The 24,359-nt window shown below is 42.8% G+C and overlaps 1 protein-coding gene across 2 annotated transcripts in view; it reads right to left on the reverse strand.

Moving 5' to 3' along the window:
* JAM2 (junctional adhesion molecule 2) overlaps positions 1–24,359 on the reverse strand; it is a 323,144-nt gene that overhangs the window by 30,796 nt on the left and 267,989 nt on the right. Inside the window, exons 6-7 of one of the 2 annotated variants that reach the window (XM_069204089.1) lie at positions 19,655–19,757; positions 11,803–11,910 (exon numbers count right to left, since the gene is read on the reverse strand). In XM_069204089.1, the coding sequence (XP_069060190.1) occupies positions 11,803–11,910; positions 19,655–19,757 (211 nt within the window). Of the gene's footprint in view, positions 1–11,798; positions 11,911–19,654; positions 19,758–24,359 lie in introns of both variants that reach the window. The other variant, XM_069204090.1, reaches the window with a different exon arrangement.

The raw sequence follows: 24,359 nt of genomic DNA on the forward strand, positions 1-24,359 counted from the left end.
ATACTGGCCCCGAAAGCCTCCCCTTTGGTACTGTCCCTGGTAGGTAGACGGTGTAGATTGTGAGGTGCTGGCTTGTGTGGCTTGACCCCGAAACCCCCCTCTGAAGGTTGTTTTGCGGAAGGTGCCGAAAGTGCCTCTGCCCTGCGGGGAATAGAGTGCGCCCATGGCCTTGGCTGTGTCAGTGTCCTTTTTCAATTTCTCAATTGCCGTGTCGACTTCGGGTCCAAACAATTGTTGTTCATTGAACGGCATATTGAGCACCGCTTGCTGTATTTCCGGTTTAAAGCCAGATGTGCGCAACCATGCGTGCCTTCTTATGGTTACTGCGGTATTTATTGTTCTTGCAGCTGTGTCCGCTGCGTCCATAGAGGAGCGTATTTGGTTATTGGAGAGGTTTTGTCCCTCCTTAACCACTTGTTTTGCCCGTTTCTTAAATTCCTTGGGTAGATGCTCGATGAGATGCTGCATCTCGTCCCAATGGGCTCTATCATATCGCGCTAGGAGCGCCTGAGAGTTGGCGATGCGCCACTGGTTTGCAGCTTGTACTGCGACCCTTTTCCCAGCCGCGTCGAACTTGCGGCTCTCCTTATCCGGAGGTGGTGCCTCGCCTGATGTGTGCGAGTTGGCTCTCTTGCGAGCTGCCCCTACCACGACTGAATCTGGTGGCAGCTGTGAGGTGATAAAAGTAGGGTCCGTGGGCGGTGCTTTATATTTTTTCTCCACCCTTGCAGTTATCGCTCTACTCTTGACAGGTTCTTTGAAGATCTGTTTTGCGTGCCTTAGCATTCCTGGAAGCATAGGCAGGCTTTGGTAGGTGCTATGGGTGGAAGAGAGGGTGTTGAAAAGGAAGTCATCCTCGACAAGTTCTGCGTGTAACGACACGTTATGGAACTCTGCTGCCCTAGCTACCACCTGTGCATACGCTGTGCTGTCCTCAGGTGGTGAGGGCTTGGTAGGGTACGACTCAGGACTATTGTCTGATACTGGAGCGTCGTATAGGTCCCAAGCGTCTTGGTCATCTTGGCTCATGGTGGTATGAGCCGGTGAATGTGACGGAGTCTGTGCCGGTGATACATGAGTTACAGGTGGAGGAGAGGGTGGCGGGGTTACCTTTTTAACCACTTTTGTTTGTGGTGTTTGTTCCTGTGTTTGGAACTCGAGTCTCCTTTTTCTCCTGATTGGGGGAAGGGTGCTGATTTTCCCTGTCCCACTTTGTATGAAGATCCGCTTTTGTGTGTGGTCCACGTCAGTGGTCTGCAACTCTTCCTCAAATCTGTGCTTGCGCATTTGAGAGGACAGTGATTGTTCCTCTGAATACGAGCTGGCAGTGGGTTCGGTTGCCGGTCGTTTTGGCACCGAAACTGTGTCTTTGCTTGTTTTCGGCTCCGAGGAGAATTTCCTCTTTTTCGGAGTCGAGCCTTCTCGGCGTCGATCCTCCTCGGTGCCGCTGTCTCTGCGTCGAGCAGCTTCGGTTCCGCTGTCTCGGCGTCAATCTTTTTCGGCAGCAGTGTCTCGGTCCCGAGATTGCTGCGTGCCTGTGTCTCGACCCGAGTCGGACGATCTCGGCACCGGTTCGGCCTTTTTCGGTGCCGATGGTCGGTCACCTACTTTATGGGTTGAGCCATGGCCTGTTGGCAGTGGCATCCCCTGGGCCTTGTTTGTTTTCTTGTGTGGTGCTTGCTTCGACGTCTTACTCACGGTTTCTTGGACGTCGAATTCGTCCGAGTCCGATTCATGAATGGAGAAGGCTTCCTCTTCTTCTCCTTGTTCCTCGAACCCTTGTTGTCCTGTCGGCGTGGCCGCCATCTGTAATCTTCTGGCTCGCCGGTCACTGAGCATTTTTCGGGACCGAAACGCACGACAGGCCTCACACGTCTCTTCCTTGTGCTCGGGCGACAGGCACAAGTTACAGACCAAATGTTGGTCTGTATATGGAAATTTATTGTGGCATTTAGGACAGAATCGGAACGGGGTCCGTTCCATCAGTGTCGATCTTACACACGGTCGGGCTGACCAGGCCTCGACGGGGGATCGAAATTACCCCGAAGGGCTACCGGAGCTCTTCACGATTCGGTGTCGATTCTATTCTAACCCGATACCGAACGAAACAATACCGACGTAGTTTTCCGAAGTTATGACTATCTTTCCGTCCCGAAACCCGGAGCGAAAAGGAACACGTCCGAACCCGATGGCGGAAAAAAAACAATCTAACATGGAGTCGACGCCCATGCGCAATGGAACAAAGGAGGAGGAGTCCCTCGGTCTCGTGACTCGAAAAGACTTCTTCGAAGAAAAACAACTTGTAACACTCCGACCCAACACCAGACGGCGGACTATGCACAACATGTGTATCTGCAGTTACACATGCCATCGAACACATGTTTACACATCATATATATAAATTGTAGCAGCTCCGTATGGATTTGCTGGCAATATGTGGTAGCATAATCCTTTGCTATGGAACACAATCACCTCATCTCTACTGAACCAGTAAAGATGTTTAAGGTTGGATTACTCCCTTAAGCTGACAGATTCCTTGCCATTTCAGATGGGGCAGTTTGAGCATGTCCATTATGTCAGAATTGGCTACCCCTCAATTAGTAGCCTGAGTTTGTTTCTTAAAGGTTGATATGTTGCTGTGGTCAGCCATTATGGTGTGTCTACAAGAGCTCATTGGGAAAGCTATTTGCTGTTTCGCATAAAAAAGGCAACGCTATCTTGCCTATGACTGGCACAGAGTACCTTCTTTCAGTACGTCTGAACTGGAAGGTAATTTAAACTATGCTGCACAATGAAGAACACTCTTGTTTGTCACCAGTGCTCGTTTGTTCCTTGTGGCACAGCCAATCTTGATGATTGCTTCTGGGAAAGCCCAGAAGCAGAGTAGTCATTTTCTTAACAAACGGTTATTTAAAATACTTTGGACACCCAAATTCCTGCACCATATGGAAGATGGTTTACATTCTGGCTTTGGCTATGCGTATGATGTGTTACAGGGAGCCAGAACCAAATCGAGATGGAAATCATCAAATACCTTTGGCAGCAAAGTTCAACTTTTCTTTGCCTTGTCGTTAGATGGTGTGAACATTTAGCTGTGAGAATTTTTTTTTTCAAATGGAGGAATCTTAAAATGTTTTCAAGTTAAATGTATTCGGGATAGTCTTATGCAATGTCTGCCATCTAAGTTGTCCATTGACAATAATTTTAGATTTGCCATACTTTTTTGTTCCCTCGCCCCAGCTCTTGACAAAACATTTTGAATTGCCAATGAAGTTAAGTTACACCGTTTAACTTTCTACTTGTACAAAATCTGTATCCATGACCCACCATCTATATTACAGTCACTGTCTGGGCTTGTTTCAATAATAGGTCAAAAGAAAATGCTCTCATATACTGATGGCTCAGCGCTCCTTGTAAAACACTTAAAAATTTCAAAAATGTTAGTGAGGCTACTTTAACATAGCCTGGGATTTCAGTGCCCAAAATGCTAAGAGCTGGATGATATTAGGAGGTATTTAAAGTAGACAGCACAGATGAAATCTGTTTTCTAAAGCATACAAATTGAAAAATAAAAGTGTGGAAAGTTGAGCCCAATCTCCCTGCAAATGTGGCACACTGGAAAAAAAGACCTGGAAAACCTGAAAACTAATCCCCACTGTGGGTATTATGCAAGCATCACACTCTACGAAAGCCTATGCACAGTCACAGGGGCAAAGGTGTTTTGCCTGCAGAAGCATAAATCACTTTTCTAACAACAATCATTACTTAATTCACTCAACCTAAATAGCTTCTGCCCCATCTCCTCCCGCATCAGCCAAATCAGTAGCTTTCACCATAAACAAAACTTTATTCTTCTCCCCCCCCATAAATAAAGCAACTCCCAGCTCCACTACATAAAGAAAATCCCACATCTAAACTCAGATGATGTTCCAAAAATATTGCTTCATGTACTAATCATCTCTAGACAAGAATTTGGAAATGCTGTCCTAGTAGCAATGCCACTATTCCACCTTACTGCCTCTTAGAAAGTGGCTCTCTAGTTGGCAGAGGTATGCATCTTAGCCAAGTAGGGATCACAATCCTAGTCATGGTAAGTCAGCTACACCATAAATTGACCTGTGCTCACCCTCTGGTAGCTTGGTACACATCAGGCAGGCTTAATTTAGGAGGCAACGTGTAAAGACTTTGTGCAACACTTAAAACAGTAAAACAGTGAAAACACCACACAAAAAGACATCATGCATGGTTAGAAAAATAGAGCTTAATTTAAATAACAAAATAAGACCAATAAAACAAGAATCCAATAAGTACGTAGAGATATGAATTTTCAAAGAATATCTACAAATATAGTGCTTAGAAGCACAAAAGCGCCAACCGGGTCTACCTGGGTGGGCTAGACTGGGGTAAATCCAAAAGTTCAGGCTGACTGCGATGGAGCACGGGCCGGCTACATGGACCAATCTTGTCCCTCTGAAAAAATGCCTTGTGTGGAGGGTTGCGTCAACGTCGAAGATTAGAAGTGGGAGCAGGGGAATGATGCCAAGGTGATGTGTCAGTACCGATCTGCACAGTGAGGGATGCGTAATTGTCGAACCACACAGTTGACGATGCAATGTACTCGTGCAGCAGTGCAGCATTAAACCCTTAGCGATGAAGGCGGTGTGTCATCATCAAGCCATGCAGCCGGCGATGCAATGTCTTTGTCCTCAGCAGTACCTGCAATGCATCGGTGTGGAGGAAAGATGCATCAGTTCTGACCAGCACAAAAATGCTGATGAATGGATTTTAGTGGAAACAACAGAATAACTCACTTTCATGGACGCAGGACTTGATTGGCACCACTTGGTATGGCAGGCCTCAGATCTGGCAGAGTCCAGAAGCTGTAGCAGAGTTGAGTGAAGTCTTTGATGTCCCTGACACTTCATAACAGGAGGCAAGCCAGCGAGCCCTTGAAGCCACTTTGGTTCTGGGGATGTGGAGATGCAGGTCCAGTGTTTATCACTCCCAGGTAAGGAGAGCAGCAAAGCAGGAGCCAGGTAAATTCCAGCAGAGTGACAGTCCCTTCAGCAGTGCAGCAGTCCTTCCTAGCAGAATGTACTCCGGTCCAGAGGTATACTGATTGGTAGGGTCAGAGGTCCAGTTCTTATATCCAGTGGTGCCTTTGAAGTGGGGGAGATTTCAAAGATAGGCCTTTGAAGTGCACAAAGTCCCTGCCCTGGCTCAAAACACCCTACAGGGGTTAAGGCAGCCATGTGTAAGGGCTTAGCACACAGCCCATTCAAGTGTGTCAGCTCTTCTCTCCCATCCTGCCCCTTCAACATGCAGATGGACACTCAGTCACACCTAAGCTCCATTTGTGTTTGGCTGTCTGGAGGGAATGCACAAGAGCCCACCTTTCACCCACCTAGACATGTTTTCAGAGATAGGTAGAAGGCAGTAGATGATTTAAAGTAAGAATATCCCAACTTTCTAAAAGTGGCATTTTCAGAATTACAGTTCAAATCTGACTTCGCCATAAATTGTGATTTTAAATAGTCATTCCAGAGACAACAAACCTGGGGGTCCCATCTCTTCCCAATTGGGAATTAAACTTATAAAATGTAATAGGCAATCCCAGTTGTAACTTATGGGAGAGATAGGACGTGCAGTAGTGAAAAACAAATTTAAGAGTTCTTCACTACCTGGACATGTAAAACGTGAAAGTACATGTCCAACTTTTTAAATACATTGCTGTCGAGGGCCTATCTTTGGGGTCTTTTACATGCAATAAAAAGGAACTTTTGGGCCAGGCAAGATGGTTAACTTGCCGGGTTGAAACAGAAGTTTAAAACTGCACATACAGGCTCAGCAATGGCAGGCCTGAGATATATTTAAAGGTGTACTACAAGGTGTGACACAATCAGTGCTGTAGACCCACTAGCAGCATTTAATGTACAGGCCCTGGGCACATTTAAAACACTTTGTTAGGGACTTACAAGTAAAATAAATATGCCAATTGGGGATAAGCCAATGTTATCATGTTTTAAGCAGAGAGCACATGCAAGTTAGCACTAGTTAGCAGTGGTAAAGTGGCCAGAGTCCTACAGCCAACAAAAACGAATTTAGCAAATGGTGGAGGGTAAGACCGTGCAGAAAGGGCCAGGTCCAACACTGAATACAACCTCCAACCTGCAATCATGTTATGAATGGGGTCTCTAGTCGGCAGTGGTTTGAACCCTATCCAAGAAGGGACCCTCACTCTAGTCAGGGTAAAGAAGCCACACACCTAAGATAACCCCTGCTCACTCCCTTGGCATGAGCAGTCAGTCTTATCTCAGAGGCAATGCGTAAATTATTTGTACACACATACAGTAACAGTGAAAACACCACAGAAGTACTCCACACCAGTTTAGAATAATAGCCAATATTTATTTGAATAAAACAAGACCAAAACCACAATCCAACATACACAATTAAAGATATCACTTTTTAAAGGTTTCAGTGAGTCCTAATCCATAGTAGTCAATGGTTGTATCTTTTTAGAACAAAGTATTTGGGATGCGTCAAAAACAAAGATGATGCAGGCCGCAGTGGAGGCAAGGCGCCAAAAAGCAAAGCGATGCATTGGTTCTTTACTGCGCAGGGCAAGTGATGCATGGATTCTTTCCTCAAAGAAGAGGCTATTCGTCGGTTCCTCACTGGAAGAAGAGGTGATGTGCTGATTCTTCCTTGCAGGAAAGCCGATGGGTGAAATTCCGGACATGCAGCCCCGGTTCCTTACAGCGGTGTGGAGTTGATGAGAAATTGACACCCGGAGATGGTGCATGGAAAATCTAGATGCGCTGTATTGATGGGGCCGCAGGGAAACAGGCGCTGTGTTGATTCTGCAGCCACAAGACAGGCACTGCGTTGATTCTCCAGCTGCGGGACAGGCCCTGTGTTGATTTTCCAGTCGGGGCACGTGGATATTCTCCTTCCGGTCTCCAGCTTACACTTCCAAGGGCCCAGGGACTGGAGTTGGCCCCATTAGGCAAATCAGGACTCTCAGCAGAAGAGTCCAGGCACTGGCAGATGAAGTCTTTGATGTCCCTGAGACTTCTTAACAGGAGGCAAGCTCAGTTCAAGCCCCTGGAAAACCTTGGAAAGCAGGATGTAGAAAGCAAAGTCCAATCCTTTTGCACCCAAGACAGAAGCAGCAAACAGCAGGCTAGCACAACAAAGCAGGCAGAGTGGCATCCAGCACTTCTTCCTGGCAGAACGTCCTCAGTCTGGAAGTGTTCTAACTTTGTGGGGTCAGAGATCCAGTACTCATACCCATTTCAGTCTTTGAAGTAGGCAAACATTAAAGAAAAGTCTTTGTAGCGCATAGGACCCTGTCTTTCCTGCCCTGCCCCCCCGACACACCCCAGGGGGTAAAGACTGCTTTGTGTAAGGATGGGCATAGCTCTATTCAGGTGCAAGTGTCAGCTCCTCCCACCACTCTAGCTCAGGAAGACTCATCATGATATGGATGGCACACCTCAGCTCCTTTTGTGTGACTGTCTAGGGTAAATACACAAACAGCCCAACTGTCATCCTGACCCAGACCTGTATTCCACAGACAGGCAGAGGCACTGAATGGTTAAGTAAGAAAATGCCCACTTTCTAAAAGTGGCAGTTTTAAACTTACAATTCAAAAACCAACTTCACCAAAATATGTATTTTTAAATAGTGAGTTCAGAGACCCCAAACCCCAAATCGCTATCTGCTCCCAATGGGAAATTACACAAACAATATTTCAAGGCAATCTCCATGTTACCCTATGGGAGAGATAGGCCTTGCAATAGTGAGAAACAAATTAAGCAGTGTTTCACCAAAAGGACATGTAAAATACACTAGTACATGTCCTACTTTTTAAGTACACTGCACCTTGTCCATGGAGCTGCCTTGGGCCTATTTTAGAGGTGACTTACATGTAGTAAAAGGGAAGGTTCTACTCAACCACTCGCCATGGCAAGTCATTGGTTATCTAGTCTAGCTATTTTTAGGACCTACTGCTCACCCCTTCTGGCGAGCTGACAAAGAACAGATGTTCTGTTCAGTCAGAAAGTGAAAATGACGCCTTTAAATCATGTTCTTGTTATATTTGCTCTGTGTTCAGAGACAGAGGTCAAAAGTCACTTTGTATTTTTCCATTCTGACTGCAGAGTTCCAGGATCGTCTAAGGTGACCTGTCTGTCCTGCTGTAAAAATGTGAAATGAAAGGCTAGGTGTTTTTTTTTTCTAACACACAACATTTAAATAATTAAGTCAACTGTACAAACATCTCAAAATACATGTCAGTAGCTATGAAAGCCAATTTACTTAGTGATGTCCAAATGATAAATATGTGTCCTGAAACTCAGTTTTCACAGATTATTAATACACTACCTAGTTCTATCAGTAATGTTGGAAGTTAGTGGTAAGGGTTGCGGACATTTCTTGGAAAGTTACTGTATGTAAATGACAGTGTGCTACCACATCATGCTTTAGTAAAATATTAATTGAAAGTGAGTGTTTAAACAAACTGGGAAATACCTTTGCCCCGAATGCAATTCTATTAGTAAACTAAGGCATGTCAAGGATCATGAATATATGGGTTAGATTCTTATTAAACGTGGAGCAAATATTTAGGGCCAGATTTACAATGTTTTGGCGCAGGGCAGCGCCACAAGCCTTCTCGCTGCCCTGCCCCAAAACAAAAGGGCAGGAATGTGACGTATTGACGAGATACAGTGCATTGCTGTCCTTTTCCCCTGCGCTGGTGCACAAATTGCTGCTGTGCGCCAATGAAGGCACCCTTGCACCATGGTGCAAGGGTGCCTGCGTTGCAGAGATTATTGTTTTTGTGGAGGAAGGGGCACCTTACAGCACAACAACAATCCCCAGAGGAGTTTTCCTCTTTCTATGTGTGCAGCAAAATACAGAACAGGGTGCACTTGCTAAGTCGAACTGGCAGTTTAAAACTGCACACACAGACACTGCAGTGGCAGGTCTGAGACATGTTTACAGGACTATACATGAGGTAGGCACAATCAGTGCTGCAGGCCCACTAGTAGCATTTGATTTACAGGCCCTGGTCACACAGTGCAATTTTCTAGTGACTTACTAGTAAATCAAATATGCCAATCACAGATACCAATCACTAATACAATTTAGACAGAGAGCATATGCACTTTAGCACTAGTAAGCAGTGGTAAAGTGCCCAGACTCCTAACACCAGCCAAAACAAGTCAGAAAAAATAGGAGGAAGAAGGCAAAAAGTTTCCTTGCAAAAAAGAGCCAGGTCCAACACACCAGATTAGTGCACAAAAAAAACCATTTGATCATATTATTCCCATTCTCTGACACCTGCGCTAGCTTCCCGTTCAAGCCAAGAACACTTTCAAATTGTGCACCCTCACACAAGGTTATACATGAACTCTCCCCCTTAGCTGTCTGAGCTCATGACTATTGCAGGGGGAGCTAGAAACCTAAGAAGTAAAGACTCTTTTACTGGAAGTTCCCACATAAAATATGCCTCTAGGAATAAACAGTTGATCCCAGGGTGGCTGCCTCCTCCTGCATCTCATTAGCAACATTCAGGAAAAAACTTGAATCCCATCTGATTAAACAATGTGTGAATTATGGTAACACTGCAATAAGTACACCTATGATGGATTGCTGCAACACTACCTTATGCTAATTGACAATTGGTTAAAAAAATTCTATGTTTCTAGGTTTCACCTCTCATTTCTATTCCCCTCCTGTTTATTGTATGCACTTTTTCATGCCTTCATCAGTTGTGGTTTGTTATAAAGCACTCCTGGTTGCATTATATAAAAGAACATGGAAAACATAGTCTAAGTGCAAGGTGAAGATAAAGGAGCTAGAAGAAAGGATTTATTTTTTATATATGTGACGCAGTCAAAATAATGGCTGCCAAGCAGTACTGCCACAATCACAGATAATGCAAACACACAACAATCTACATGTATGGGAACGGCAAACATATACCCCTCTAAGGCACTGCCAAGAACTACATGCAACAAGAGAGTAAATAATATACTATTTGCCAATGAAAATGGAGCCATAATATTTCTTGGCAGTGGCACGGTGGAGGACTAGAACACAGTTTTGCTCAGACTCTGAGCACCTGCAAGATGAAAGACATCCTCGATGACTAGCAAGATTTTGTTACCATTGTGGGGTGCCCACTTGGGAAACCAATAATGTTGCATAAAGACCCCCTCAGTTCAACCAAACACCATCAAAGCATTTTATTCCCCATCTTAAGTAAGAGCTTTCTATTGCTTCCCTTACCTGCCATAAAACTGTTGTGCAGGTCCTCATCTCTTCCTATCGCAATTATGAGAATTCACTCCATTCAGGTGCTCTACAATATCTACTTAATCATTTGCAGAACTACACTGTTCACCTCATTCTTGACACTCCTCCACACGTTTGAAGTTCTACACTGGTTACCAGGGTGCAAACATGCCATCTTCAAAGGTCTGTGTTTCACATACTAAGCTAGGAGCACTCCAGTACTTTCATATTTTAGAAGAAATTATCTCTCTATTGTTCTCCCCATCTGCTTGGCTATGCCTCTCTCTATCAACTCAGGATCAGACTTTGTAGACAGGAAGGCAGATCATACATCTATATGCTTATCACAGTACCGGAATGATCTTCCTGTGCAAATCAAATGCACCCTCAACCACAGTCTGTTCAAGAAGAAGCTTAAACCTGGCTTTTTCAACTTGGCTAATCTCCAGGTCTAGTTCCCAGTAAGAGTGACACGGATGCCCTATGGGAAATTGTAATTGCATAAGTGCAAGACTCCTCAACTTGTGTAACCCCTACTATCACCAGAAAAATGAAGCAACCAAACCGGATGGAGTCTGCATCAACAGAGAAGAACAAGAATTGGTGCATGGAAAGTTTGAATTAATCTCAGCCACCGGTAATTACTCTGATCAACACCCCTAAGTGGCAGAAGTATGTCAAGCCTTGGTACCAAGCTTACTGTAGGACTCAAGCTCAATTTCACCTCACTGAGTAGATCTAACAAAGCAGATACATGCCTAAGAAGTGTTCCCATTAAGAGGGACATTGTTTAGCATTATGGCCTTGAATCTCCCTTTTGGAATGGGGCAAGGCTTAATTGCCTGTGGTTTGTCCCATTCTTTTAGGGCATGGCCCGGCTACAAAAATAATGGAGTGGAATACATGTTAATTAAAGCATGGCTATCTGTCACTTTTATGCAAACTTACTTCCCTGAAGGAGATGGAACTTTAGGTAATGATCAACCACAATTGTCAATAGCAGTCAAAGCAACACCAATCAAATGGAAGAAACGTAATCCCCAGCTCCTTGTCCACGACCACAAAAGACTTTGTGAAATCTCAGATACTTCATTATCTTTTCACAAGCCATAGATAATGTTATCAGTAGTTTGAAATAGATGTCAACTGCTCCATGTTGCTGAAATCTTAGACCCAGAAATTAGCCATGCTTCCATGCACCAATGGGTCCAGGCATTCTTTTTTTGCATTTCTCTGCACATGCTCACATCACATATTACATCACCATTTTGATCACGGCCACAACAGGGTGGGGATCATTCGGGTCTGTGCTATGTATGAAATACCTATCTGGTACTCAAATCTGACTGTGAAGGAGTCCCAAAACAATAACCCTTCATTTGCTAAGACAGCAAGACACACCCATGTCTCCAAAGTTGGTTACACAGCCCTATAAAATAGCTACCCATGAAATAAAGTAGGAACCAAACAATGATAAAAAGTTCATATTTCACTTACTTGAAAAGTAGCCCTTTTTATGAGCATGATACACTCCAAGCCCACATAATGCAATGACCAGTGAAACAACCACTGCAGCAGCTACGATTCCACCTACATTCAGGTCATCTGTGAGGCAAGACAAAACATAAGGCTTTGCAAATTTGCTTCAGACAAAAGAAAACATTTACTAATTCAACAACATCACAAATATTAAAATGCACAAAAAAGTGCATAATATTATTCTGCTTCCATTACCGTACTGTAGACTGCATACTCACAAGAAATGTTAGCCGTAACTTAAAATTATTGTCCAGTCCAATTTCTACTGATGTAGATAAGAACAAGCAATGACAAAACAGGTTGGCATTTCAAATTGTAAACCATTAGTTTACGAGTTTGGTGTTTAGTGATAGAATGATTTAGTGCTTCAAGGTGGGTGTGTTTATCAGTTGATATTGTTCTTTATTCCTCATCACTCTCTGTGCAAGACCAAAGAGAACTTTAGAGACTAATCATAGTGTAAAAGTCAAGACGGGGAAGAGATGAAGAAAAAAAGTGAGTGCTTCACTAAGGAGATTAAAAGAGCTCCATTATCTCTATGTGTCTTCCCTAGTAACGTATCTTGGTATACAAGTAAGGTAGTGATATTGTGAGGGTAAAAAGAGAACTGGAGACTAAGGGCCTGATAACGAGGCTGGCAGTCATGAGACCACCAGCTCTGCAGTGACAGTCAGACCGCCTCACTCTAGGCGGTCCGACCACCACATTACAACACAGGCGGGCAGGAGACCGCCGTCCTGGCAGGAACATTGTTCCTGACGGGCTGATGGCAGTCTGAGTTGTGGTCAGGCACTGCACTCAACACGGGGACCCTGCCGTTAAAAGGCTGGCAGAAAGCCAGTGCGGGGGGCCACCGTGGGGACTTCCCTGCCCAGCACCCCTTGGAATGCACACTGTCTGAGACCAAAACTGTAGCACTGTTCCTGCTGATCAGTCCGGTGGGAACGTCTTAATACGTCAGCCCAGCAGGAACATTGTAATACAACTGGGGAGGATGCTGCCGGCATGATGGCAGAATCCTCCCCGCAAGTTTGACGGTCGACTCATCCAACCGCCAAACTCATAATGAGGCCCTTAGCCCTTTGTTACTTGATTAGTTCTGAAGAAGGCTGTACCATCAGGAAGAAGAAAATAGGCTGGCAATAATGTATACGTTGTAGACATACTGACTGTAGTTGTAGAGAGCTCATTGATATAGATACTAGCAGAAACAGCATTTTCCCCAAATAGGTTTACTAGTACATGACAATGTAGGCCTCTGACTAATGCTATGATTTTGCAACAACAGACTGGTACTCAAATGCTATTGATGTACTGAAGTGTGCAGGAGTATATAGTCTTTAGTGGCAATAAAGAATTCAATATCAAATGGTCGTATTTAGCAAACAAATGTGCAAGGGGCTGGTTGATATTAATAGGTGAAACAGCCCACATCATGGCAATTATATAAAGGCAGGAGTTAGAATAAAATATTAAATCATTTGTTGAAGGTTAAACTGAAGCCAAAATACTTAATGCAGAAATTTCAGTATGCAAAAAAGTACTTAAATTAAGATAGACAAAGAAAGATATAAGACAATATTCACAAAATAAAGTATACCCCTAATTAAAAGGAGAACACCCTAGTGAGGAGAAACCTAGGAAACAAACAATTGATATTTCAAACTTAAAATGGCATAACCTTTTCAGAAACAGCTAGTAAAGGCACAAGTAATTTCAACAGTGACTCTTTTTTAGCCAGAAAAGACCAGAGAGGATCCTCATGGTCATATTTTTAATAGAATCAGGCTGAAGGATTCTGGAAGTGGACGACACAACCTCTTCAATAGCTTTAACATGTTCTAAATAAGAGATTTTTAAATTGACACTGCTTTACATTCTAAACAGACTATGAGATTAAGGAACACACACACACACACACAATTTTAGATACTAAAGGATACACATTTTACCAGATAAAATTTGCTGAACTTTGTGCAGGGAAACACTGCAACATTTGAAAGCTGGTAACACAGAATGGTGGAAACAGGTAGACATGTTCCCCACATTATGAAGTGAGGGACAGATTATTGCTATTTACTGGGGGATGAGGCGAGGATATCCAGAGCAAATATCAGGGGAAATTAGAATGACCACCCCAGTAGGGTCTGTAGTACTGAAGCAAAAAGGGGACTTGGTAACCAACTAGGAAAGGTGATCCTCATCTAGGTTCAGTACACATTTGTATGGTTATTGACATAGTTATACTGTTGTTGCGCAATTAGATGAGGAAATAATTGAAGAATATGAAAAGTCTATTGTGTTGCAGCCAGGGTGGAAATTGTCAAACTAAGTAAGATTTGTCATTTCATTCACATTGATCTGTCTCCTTTACATAAAAACAAACATTATTATGGTGTAAAGCAAATACACATCAAGCAAGTAGGTAGTTTTTTTTAAATGTTGCAGCCTTCATAGACATGCTAATTTTAAATAGGCTTGGGAGACTCTTCCTCGCTTCACAATGCATTTAAAATAAATTATAAAATAAATTATATGCACTCCTTATACAATATCCTGTCTATCATTTCTATATTAGTCTTGTAGTGAGAACACTGCTCACATGTAAACAGACCTCATTGCTGTACTGTAATACATCAGAGTTGACTTCACAATGAAAGTTGCAAAAGCCAGTAGACAGTGCTAAAGTCGGCGTCATAAACATGTCATCAACTACAACTGCCAAAAGAAATAGCCCCTTTTCAAACCCCTTTCTTTAGTATCACATAAAATACAATACTATTATGAGAGGCATATTGACATGTTTATGCTGAAAGTACTGAATCTACAATTATTTGACATTTCAACAGCCAGAATTACTCTTTCAACAGCTGCAGTAAGAGGCCAAGCATGTAATAGAGGGATGGTGAGGAGAGATCGTGTTACAATGAATTACAATGAAAAAATATCCTGGACTGTATGTTGAAATGATACTGCAGGTCATCTCAGAGTTATGTGGAACAATTTAACCTTTGGTCTCATTCCGCTATTCATGAACTCTTCAGTGACTTGCAATATCCTCTTAATGTGCATTAGTGGGTCCTTTAATGAATATATCGGAGCCTATTTTATACAATGTACTTATAATGAGAAAACAAATAAGAACTGTAAGCTCACAATAGTATTGCAGTGAACACAGTAGTAGGGGTGGGCATAACTCACAGTGTTTTACTCTGTGGGATTCCGCAGAGATACATAAAAACTCCAAGAGATTCCATGGAGTTCTGCCCAACCCTATGCGAGTCACGCTTGCACAACAAAACTGATTATGCTTTGCTCCTTCCCCTGGGGACAGTTTGTGGCAAGACACAGCGTTCAACGGTGCAGCACATATACATGTCCCGGATCCTCCCACTCATTCTCTTTCTGCAGCTGCACCATGAGTTCTAATGCTCCACATCTCCGAATCTCACAATCAGGTGAGTGCGTTTGCCCAAAAGTATGGGGCGTCAGCATGCTGCTTCTTTTTAACCGAGGAGCTATACAGAGGAGGGGATATTCTCCCATATTAAATTTAGGGGAATGATGAATTGAATGCGGTTATTTTATTGGTGCTATACAGCGCATAGTTAAGTCACATTATCCTTCCTCGTTGAACACATACAGGCATGATATGACTAAACAAACATATGAGCGCTGTGTTAAATAACACTATGTAGAGTACCACAAAAAAGGGGGAATAGTAGCCAATAAAGCGCCAGTACCTCGGCTCCGAACCCAATAATTCAACACAAAAAGAAAGTATTGTTCCTGTCATAAGAGAGCAGAATGGAGTGCGAAACCACAAGGGGGAATCCCAGGGATGGTTTTATGGTGCTCCCACTCATCCCATAGGGATGCCATGCTTCATCAAAGGGCGTGCTCCTCGTAGGATCGGCGCTGCAATGTCCTACGGGCCCCTTGTAGGGCCATTTCAGTGGAGATCTTTTATTGTTTACGCGTATGAATGTAAGTGTGAAGGTATCCTAAGTAGGTGGGTTGGTGTGATAGTGTATGTACAAGTGAGGGAAAAATGAAACTTATGAAATGCCAGAAAAGTCTTAATATGATGGCTATCTTGAAAGGATTAAAAGAATGAAGTGTGTGTTGCTAACATGGGGATATAATGTACCGGAGCAGCACAAAAAGGTGTAATTGAGGTCAGGTTGACATGTTTTGATCCCTACGGTCAAAAAGGATCCAGAGTGCTTCTTCAGGACCTAAGCAATGTTCTACCCTACTCCACAACGAAATGCTCAAAGGTAGTCCAGGTATTCCCCTAAAAGATTATACCTGATGTTTATAGGGAAGAGATATTACTCATATGTTAAGCCATTAGATACAATATCACTGGTTCATTATAACGCGACGAGGCAGCTCGGTATCGTTCACGTCGATTGCAGCGTGATTACATTAATCCGTGGATACAAGTCAATAGTGCTGATTAATTCCGTCTGTCAAGCTGTGGAATTTATTACTAAGTATGCATTACAAGAGTCATGCAGAATTACTAAATTCCTCCAATTCTCCTGGCAGAGATAAACATTCCACATTCTTGCAGATAGAACCTTGCAAGTATCAAACACTCCTTTTACCTCTTCAGTAAGGACACTGATCTGCAGTGTCCCTCAGTGATCCATTTTGTCCCTTCTCCTCTTAAACATATACAAGATACTGTTGGGTAATCTAAATCTGTCTTGTGGTTTTTAAATTGTCCTAAAAACTGACAACACTCATTCATTGACAATTCATTCTTGAAATCGCTGCTGATGTGAATGTTGCGGCTGCTCAGGTATTCAATTGTCAAATGTGAAGACTTAGAGCTTTAACCAGCTGCTGAAATTAAAAGGGGACCACATCGAAAAACCCATTACACCCTCCTCTCTTTCAAACCTTATTCACTACCCTTCATTTTGGGGGCCCACTTTATCTACATGTCAGCTTTTCCCCATCCTTGCATATACCTAGATTTACTGTAGTGACAGTTGATGGGTTCTTTGTTCCCTCTGGCTTGCCGATCGTTCTATTCCCATCTTTTTTGGTAGCCTGATTGTCATGCGCATCTGGTGTCCATGGAAGCACTGTGGGTATGTCTTTGACTGGACAGACAAACCTACAGTAAAGCACTGAGTCATGTAGGGTGGAGTTGCTGTAGCTCCACAGAAAGTTTAATATGGTCCACTGAATGTCTTCTTTCTGCTTTACTCCAACCCTCAGTCCTTTGTCATGCTGAACCTTTAAACTTCCCTATATGTATGGGGACAACTGGGTCTAATTTTGCTGTGAGAGAGTCCTAAATTTTCAAGGTATAACTGAAACTCACTATCTTGAAACAGCGCCCTATTATCTGTCCTAAATTCTGACGGAATTAATTAGGCTGCAATGGCTTTTTCTAATTTTGGTTAGACGTGGTCAAGACTTGTGGATTGAACTGTTTTGACTACAGGATACTTTGTACAAGTGCCCATGAACACGAGTAGCTGTCTCCCATTAGGGAGGAAGAAGAAGTCATTGTTGACCTTCTCCTGGGCTCCTACAAATACTTCCTTCACTGGGTGATCACCTTCTCTGGCAGTGTGACATAAAGGACATTCTGTGACAGCTCATTTCACCACATATGAAAACAAGACCTTCTCTCCTATCCAGACATATTTTGGCCACCCTGTGATGGCTTCAGTGGGTGAGCTTGACAACTCTTTCAACATGGGTGTGGGGAATTACAATTTTCCTGCCACGTACTACCAACACATCATATGGATTGCTTTGTTTGTGGTATGCCTCCAACAGACCTCGAAATGTGAACTGACTGTTGGTATCTGCGATTCTCGGGCCGATCAGAAATGTTTTTGATGATTTCTAATAAACTGTTAGACTTGCTTGTTGCAGGCACTCGTCTCCTCTTGTATGTGTTGCAGTTTCCTTTAGGAACATTGGGACACTGCGCTAGGGCACACTGACTGAACTATCAAGTTCTAATGCTCCACTGTGCTGTGGGATAGCTGCTTTGCCTTAGATCATGATCCACCGGGTTTTTAAGACAGGTAACCCTCAGGATTGCCAATGCTCCATCGGTAAATCACACACAAATCAATATTTATTGATTTGAAGTGCCCATTTTTAGATCCTTGGAGGGTGCAGAGATGTGCCCATGAACAGATTTATTAGGGGCTTGTGAACGGTAATCACCCCGAGCTACTGGCCATATAATTAAAGGAACATCTATAAGTGGAAATAAGTACAGCCCAGATTTATGGCAAAAATATCTCACCTCTGTGTCCATGAGGACTTTGCTGGCAAAAGTCACTGGTGCCCTGGAGGACAGAACCATGGTCAACTGGTCTTTCTTCTACCACTATTTCTGCTTTCTTTTGTGTATTTCACTGAAGCATCCTGCAGTAATAGGACTTTAATACTCTGGAAATGGTCATAGATGTTCATTTGACCAGTTCCAGGGTGCCTCGGTTTCGGTGAGCGGAGATGCTCAGTCAGCAGCACCAAGTTCGGAGTGAAACATCTGTAATGCTGTGTGCACTTTTTGAGCATTATGAAGAACTGGGACACACTGGATATCTCCTGCTTTCTTGATGTCAATGCTGATGCACTTGCTTGAAAAAACACGAACTAAAGAATTCAAAGAACTGTATTCTATCCTTGATGAATTCACGTTCAGCCCAGCAGAGTGCGAGGTCACATTCTTCAACCTTTGAAAGTTTGCTTGAAGCTTGACACCTTCTCTATTCTCCTCACACACTACATTTGTCCAGAGCTCAGCTATGGCAGAAAATGTGGATGAGGGTGCAAACAACATGTTTATTCATGTATGCTTAAACTCTGAAATTGAATCAAGCTTTCTGCATCTTACACAAAATTTCAGTTCCAATGCGCAATTAGTGCCAATTTCCATAGCTGAAAAACGTGAGGAACACCTAATTGCTTTATAAGAATTTATCTCATACAATATATCACATTGCTTGTCTGGTTTTGTTTTTAAAATAAGGCGGTTATTTCAAAATATGGCAATCCCATAAGAATAAAACAATGACAATAATAGCTTATTTGTTACATATTGTTTCAAAATGAACTTCAGCTGTTTGCAAAATTATAGGTGTTACTATTACCAAGTTAAAGGTATTGCATTTATACACCTTTGAATGAAGGAAGGCCGTGTCAGCCTTGCCGTGTTTGAAACTTGTGTCTTCTAGATAACCACTTGTTGCAGTAGTGAGTGCTAATCATTAAGAGGTAAGCACAAGGTACACACTGACACAGACATCACTAAGAAAAGAAAATCATACAACCACCTGCCATATCAAGCTGTATTAGTAGCAGGATTTTGTCACTAGTTCACACTGACACTTTTTATCATTTGATTGCTGACTGCGCAAGATAAATATCTCATGTTCTACACACTAGGTTATATGATACCAGTTCTTCATAAATACATCTTCCACTGGGTGAAGCCAACGGGGTGTATTCGGGGGAAAATAATTTAAAATCATTCACAGTGCTCATCGTTTGAGCCTGCTTTGATCAAGAATATCTGTAACATTTCATATACACAAGTGTTAAATAAGGGGAAACACTTTAAGCAAAAGTGAAACAATGTAATTTTCTTTAGGAGGTTCAATTAAGCAATCTTTGAATTTGTTAACACCAATTTATCCTGCAGTGTGATGTAGAAAATATCCTTGCACAAATCTATATTTTATTCTCATTAAATGTGTGTGTCTTTGCTGCTGTCAAACACTTCTTTTTTCAATACAGGGTCATTCTAATTTTTCACTATACTTACCAACTTGCATTTTCTTTGCTAAGCATTTCTGTGAACGGCCAACTCTGTTATAAGCTTCACAGTAATACTCTCCAGTGTCAGTCTTTGCTACTGTATTGAATTGCTGGTAACAAAAAAAGGAAAAAAGATTTAAAAGCACACACTGTATGTTAAAAAATGAGATTCTGGTTGCATTTTTAGCGGCTGCAATAGTTGAATCCTTATCCTTTGCTATCAAAACCACACAATAATAAATAGAGGCATTCTCAAGGTACAGCCTTACTAAATTGAGAGCACAGCCTCGATCAGTCACTGCGATGATGTACTCGGTGTGCCTTGAGTGTCACTGCACTGTTAGCAGGGGCAGCTCCTCCACAGTGTCAGAGGGGCGTCGTCCCCCTGGATGAGCCAGCAGATGAAAAATAAAACAATAGCTTGCTATCGTTTTATTTTTCATCTGCTAGCTCAGCTAGCAGGTGCAGGAAGGGGTGGGACTGGATCACGGGGAGGTGGGAGAGTGCACGAAGTGCGCAAGTGTGTTTGGCCGGCCGTTTCAGGCCAGCCAAACACACATGCACACTTAGGTTTCTCCAACCCGGCTGTATACACAGTCAGGCTGGAGAAACAGCACAGACCCCAGGCGTGACTGCCGCTCCGACCAATCCTGACGCTGCTTATATACTGTGTATAGCATGTAAGCTATGCCAGGGTTGCTGGGGAGCCTGTGCTGGTGCGAATGCTGGGACAACACAGGAGGAGCGAGGCAGCAGGAGACTGCGACGGGAGAAAGGCGGTGCAAGGTAAGTGGTTCCTTTTTTTTTTTTTTTTTTTTATGTTTCGCCCATTGTCCCCAACCCTCATTGACATATGCGGCGGCCGCCACGGACTGTAGGGTAAGGAAACTCAAGATAAGATCATTTACTTTGAATGAAAGTTCAAATGTATAGGACTGTTTATTCAATATACATAGTTTATCTCGATATAAATGTATTTAGTGAAATATAATGTGATATTTAACTAATTACATTTTAATTGTGCAAGAGTTAGGGTCTAATATTTTAGAAACGTGCATTTGAATTTGATTAAAGGTTCTTGTATATGTATTTAAATCAATGTAAGTTAATACAACTTACACTAATTAAGGGCTAGGGTTAATTTAAGTTAAGTTAAACTAAACGAGTTAAGGGTCAGGGCTACTTTTTAAAATGTATTTACATTATTAAATATTTTCAAAATTAAATGTTAATTACTTTTCTATTATAAAATAATAAAGTAACAATATTGTAAATTGATTATTTTGTAAGTGCTATTTACTTAGCCAATGTTTTAGTTAAATAAGGTTTATTGTTCATTATTTAAAACTGTTTAAGTCTGAATAATTAAGGGTGAAGTTGACAGCATAAGTGTGTTCTAAGCTTGAGTTAGAGGGGCCAATGTAGTGCTAAAATACATTAAAAGTATAGATTAATGGGAAGGGATGATGAGTGCCTGGGACAAAAACGGCAGCCACTTATGTTTGCTTCAGAGGTTGGAGCTAAAACCCTTTCAAGGTATGAAAAACACTGAAGAGCAAACTGGAATCGCAGATGCCTCAGTTAAGGCAGAAATTAAAGCTGGACACCTGCAAGGACCGGAAAGAGGGGGGGGGGGAGGAAGAGCAGCAACCTACCAGAATGTCGAACAAAGCACAATGTGGCACGAGGCAAGCCATAGATGGCCTGTGTGCTCCAGGACCATTGGAGTGGGCCACATCAATGTAGGTGCCGGCTTGACTGTGCTAAAAACAGTTATTTGTAACTTTGAGCAGCAGTCGAGTACCCTGACTGAAGTTCATAATTCCAGCACAGCCATACAGAAAGCAATACTGCACTAATACAAGACAATGAGAAATACTCACCAAACATATCAGCATGACAACTGAGCATTAATGGACAGTATAGAAACCATGTAATTAAAAACTTACTGAACTAGCACAGTGCAAAAAAACAAACCATACTCAAAGTGACCAGACCACTTGCAAATAAATCCATACTAAGAGATCAGAAAGGCACGCAGAGCGGGGAAGCCGTGCCTGGCCTTACTCCATGCCCAGAAAATATGAGGAAATCTCAACATCTGTTCATGAGCTGAAGATTTTTACTATCACATAAATGGAGCAGAAAAAACTCAGACGCAGCAGATGGTGCTCTAAACAAGATAACATTAGAATTTTAGTGGAGAACTGAACATACAAAGTATTACAATGAGAAAGTAGTTGCTACTATAACCATCGGCATACCTGTGACTAGATAATCACATTATAGCCTGAATCTTATAAAAGTACAGGTATACAAAGACTCACACACGTCATCATAGCAAGGGGAAAATAAACAGAGTGGGTCTAAGATCAGCGCTAGCATATTTAGACAGGCTGAGCATTTATATAGCTCTGACAAAATAAAGAAAATTAGTTATTTGCCTGTAACTGCAGTTATCCAGTATTGGTATCTTTCATAGATTTGCATGCTTGAATCATTCCCAGTTGTCGACATGGGAGTCCCACTGTACCCTAACATAGCAGTATGTCTCATTACCATAGGCCTTAATGGCAATGAAAAGTCTCTTTAACAACATATCTATGTCCTTTTGTAAAAGAAACCAAACTTGAAATATGCCCAATCAAGAGACAGCAACCCTCTAGAACACTTCCAAAAATGGCAGTCTCTCTCAAATTTTTGACCCCACGTCGTTTGAAGGGAGTCTCCTGAGCTTTGCTCAGTTTTGTTTCCACTTCTTTGGCTTAATATATGTCCAGCATGTCTGACACCACAAAAATAGGTTTGTTCAGAGCCTGTAAGTCCTGTAACAGAAAACATTTAAATGTGATTTACCCACATCAAGAATGTCTTTACTGTAACTCTCCAAGTGAAGGACTGCAAAATTTGTGGAACTTTTCCTACAAAAACTCTGAAGGACAGAGAAGGTAGGCTGCTTCTGTGGCTATAGAAGTCTAAGGATCAAAATGCGACCCCCTCTGATAATGACAGCGGCACCTCAGAAAGGTCAAAGAAAAGGGGGAGGTCCTCCAAGAGGCCATGTGAGGAAGGTAAGAAGGTCTTCAAATCGCATCATAAAGACCCTTAAAAAAAGGAGAAGAAACATCATATCTCTTCAGAGAAAGCCTCTTCTCCGCTTGCTACTCCATCTAAAAAAATTGCAGAAACTTCCATCTCCATAACTGTTAAAAACCCATTGTTGACGAGTTCAACAGTGACTGCACTCTTGTTGACGATTACAACGACGACGGTTGTTACTGTCTCATCGACGAGGCCATCGTAGGTAGAAAACTCAACCACAACGGCTGTTGACGCACCCATTCCGTCAATAAGGATTTATCCATAGTCTACACTACTGTCGACAACGGCCCTGTTGACGGCACCACTGACGAAATCACCACTGTTGACTGCACCACAGGCAACTGACGACAGCATCACCAAAGCCATCAATGGCGAAAAGACCCACGCTGTTTGACATACCATTGACGACAACATTGTTGACAAAGACGTCAATGGTGATATTGAAAGTCACAAAGAAGGCAATTAGGACGTCTATTATTTTGCCCAAGTAAAGTCTCTCTCTAACCTCCAACACATCTTTTGTATTTGGGGGAATCTGATGAAGAAGACCCATTCAGGACAGCGAACAGTCCATTTAAGCTCCTGGTTAAATGCCAGGATGTTGATGACGACGACGTTTATGAGAAAGGCCAAAACACAAAAGTACTCAGCACCAGTTTAGAAAAATAGCCTATGTTTATCTGAGTAAAACAAGAACTAAAGAATAAAACAGGAATAATCCAAAATAAACAAGATTCCAATTTTCAAAGATTAAATCTTAGTAAAGCACTTAGGCACACAATAGCAACTGGGCTATCATAGTGTCTTGATGGAGTTGCTCACAACAGTCTAACATCACTTGTGAGGGAGCGCAGCCCGGTAAAGGAGTCGCACGGACCCCAGGTACAGTACCCTGGAAAATTATGATGAAACAAAGACACCGCATGGAGTTGGGGAGGTGAGGTGTCGCTGGAGCCAGTATGCCGTTGGTTCCTTATTGCTACCAGAGAGGTGGGGCATCTGTTCCTTACTGGTAAGCAGAGGAGGTGAGGAGTTTTTTTTTTCCCCCCTTATGGTTGCAGGGGAGGTGATGCAGCATCGGTGGAGAGGCGTTGTTTCCTTACAGCAAGGTGGGGTAGATGAATCCAGCAGGTCAAGATACAAGTTATTGACTTTGTAGTGTCATGATCACACTACGGGGCCAAAGGTACTGTGTCGGAGTCAGGTGTCACAGAAATCAGTGACATGGCACTCGGGACTTCACACTGTGGTATGACTTCGGAGGAGTTGTGGCGGCATTGGGACGGTGCTGCAGGTCGTGGTTGTTGCACTCAGAGGGGACCACAGGTCCAGTGAAGGCAGAGGCACGGAGTCTGACAGCAGCGCCAGTTCCGAAGTTGCTCTGGAGTCGATGTGCTTAGTTTCTTCTTAGTTGCACCAGAACTCACTTCTAAGGGCCCAGGAACTGGATTTGGCACCACTTGGAAAGTTAGGTCTCTCAGCAAGGGAGCCCAGGTGCTGGCGGGTGAAGTCTTTGACGGCCCTGAGACTTAACAGGAGGCTCTGTTCAAGCCCTTAAAGAACCTTGGAAAGCAGGATCAAAAGACAAATGACAGAGTTGTCCCAGTCAC

The sequence above is a fragment of the Pleurodeles waltl genome, chromosome 8 (genome assembly GCF_031143425.1).
Source record: "Pleurodeles waltl isolate 20211129_DDA chromosome 8, aPleWal1.hap1.20221129, whole genome shotgun sequence".
Lineage (NCBI taxonomy): Eukaryota > Metazoa > Chordata > Amphibia > Caudata > Salamandridae > Pleurodeles > Pleurodeles waltl.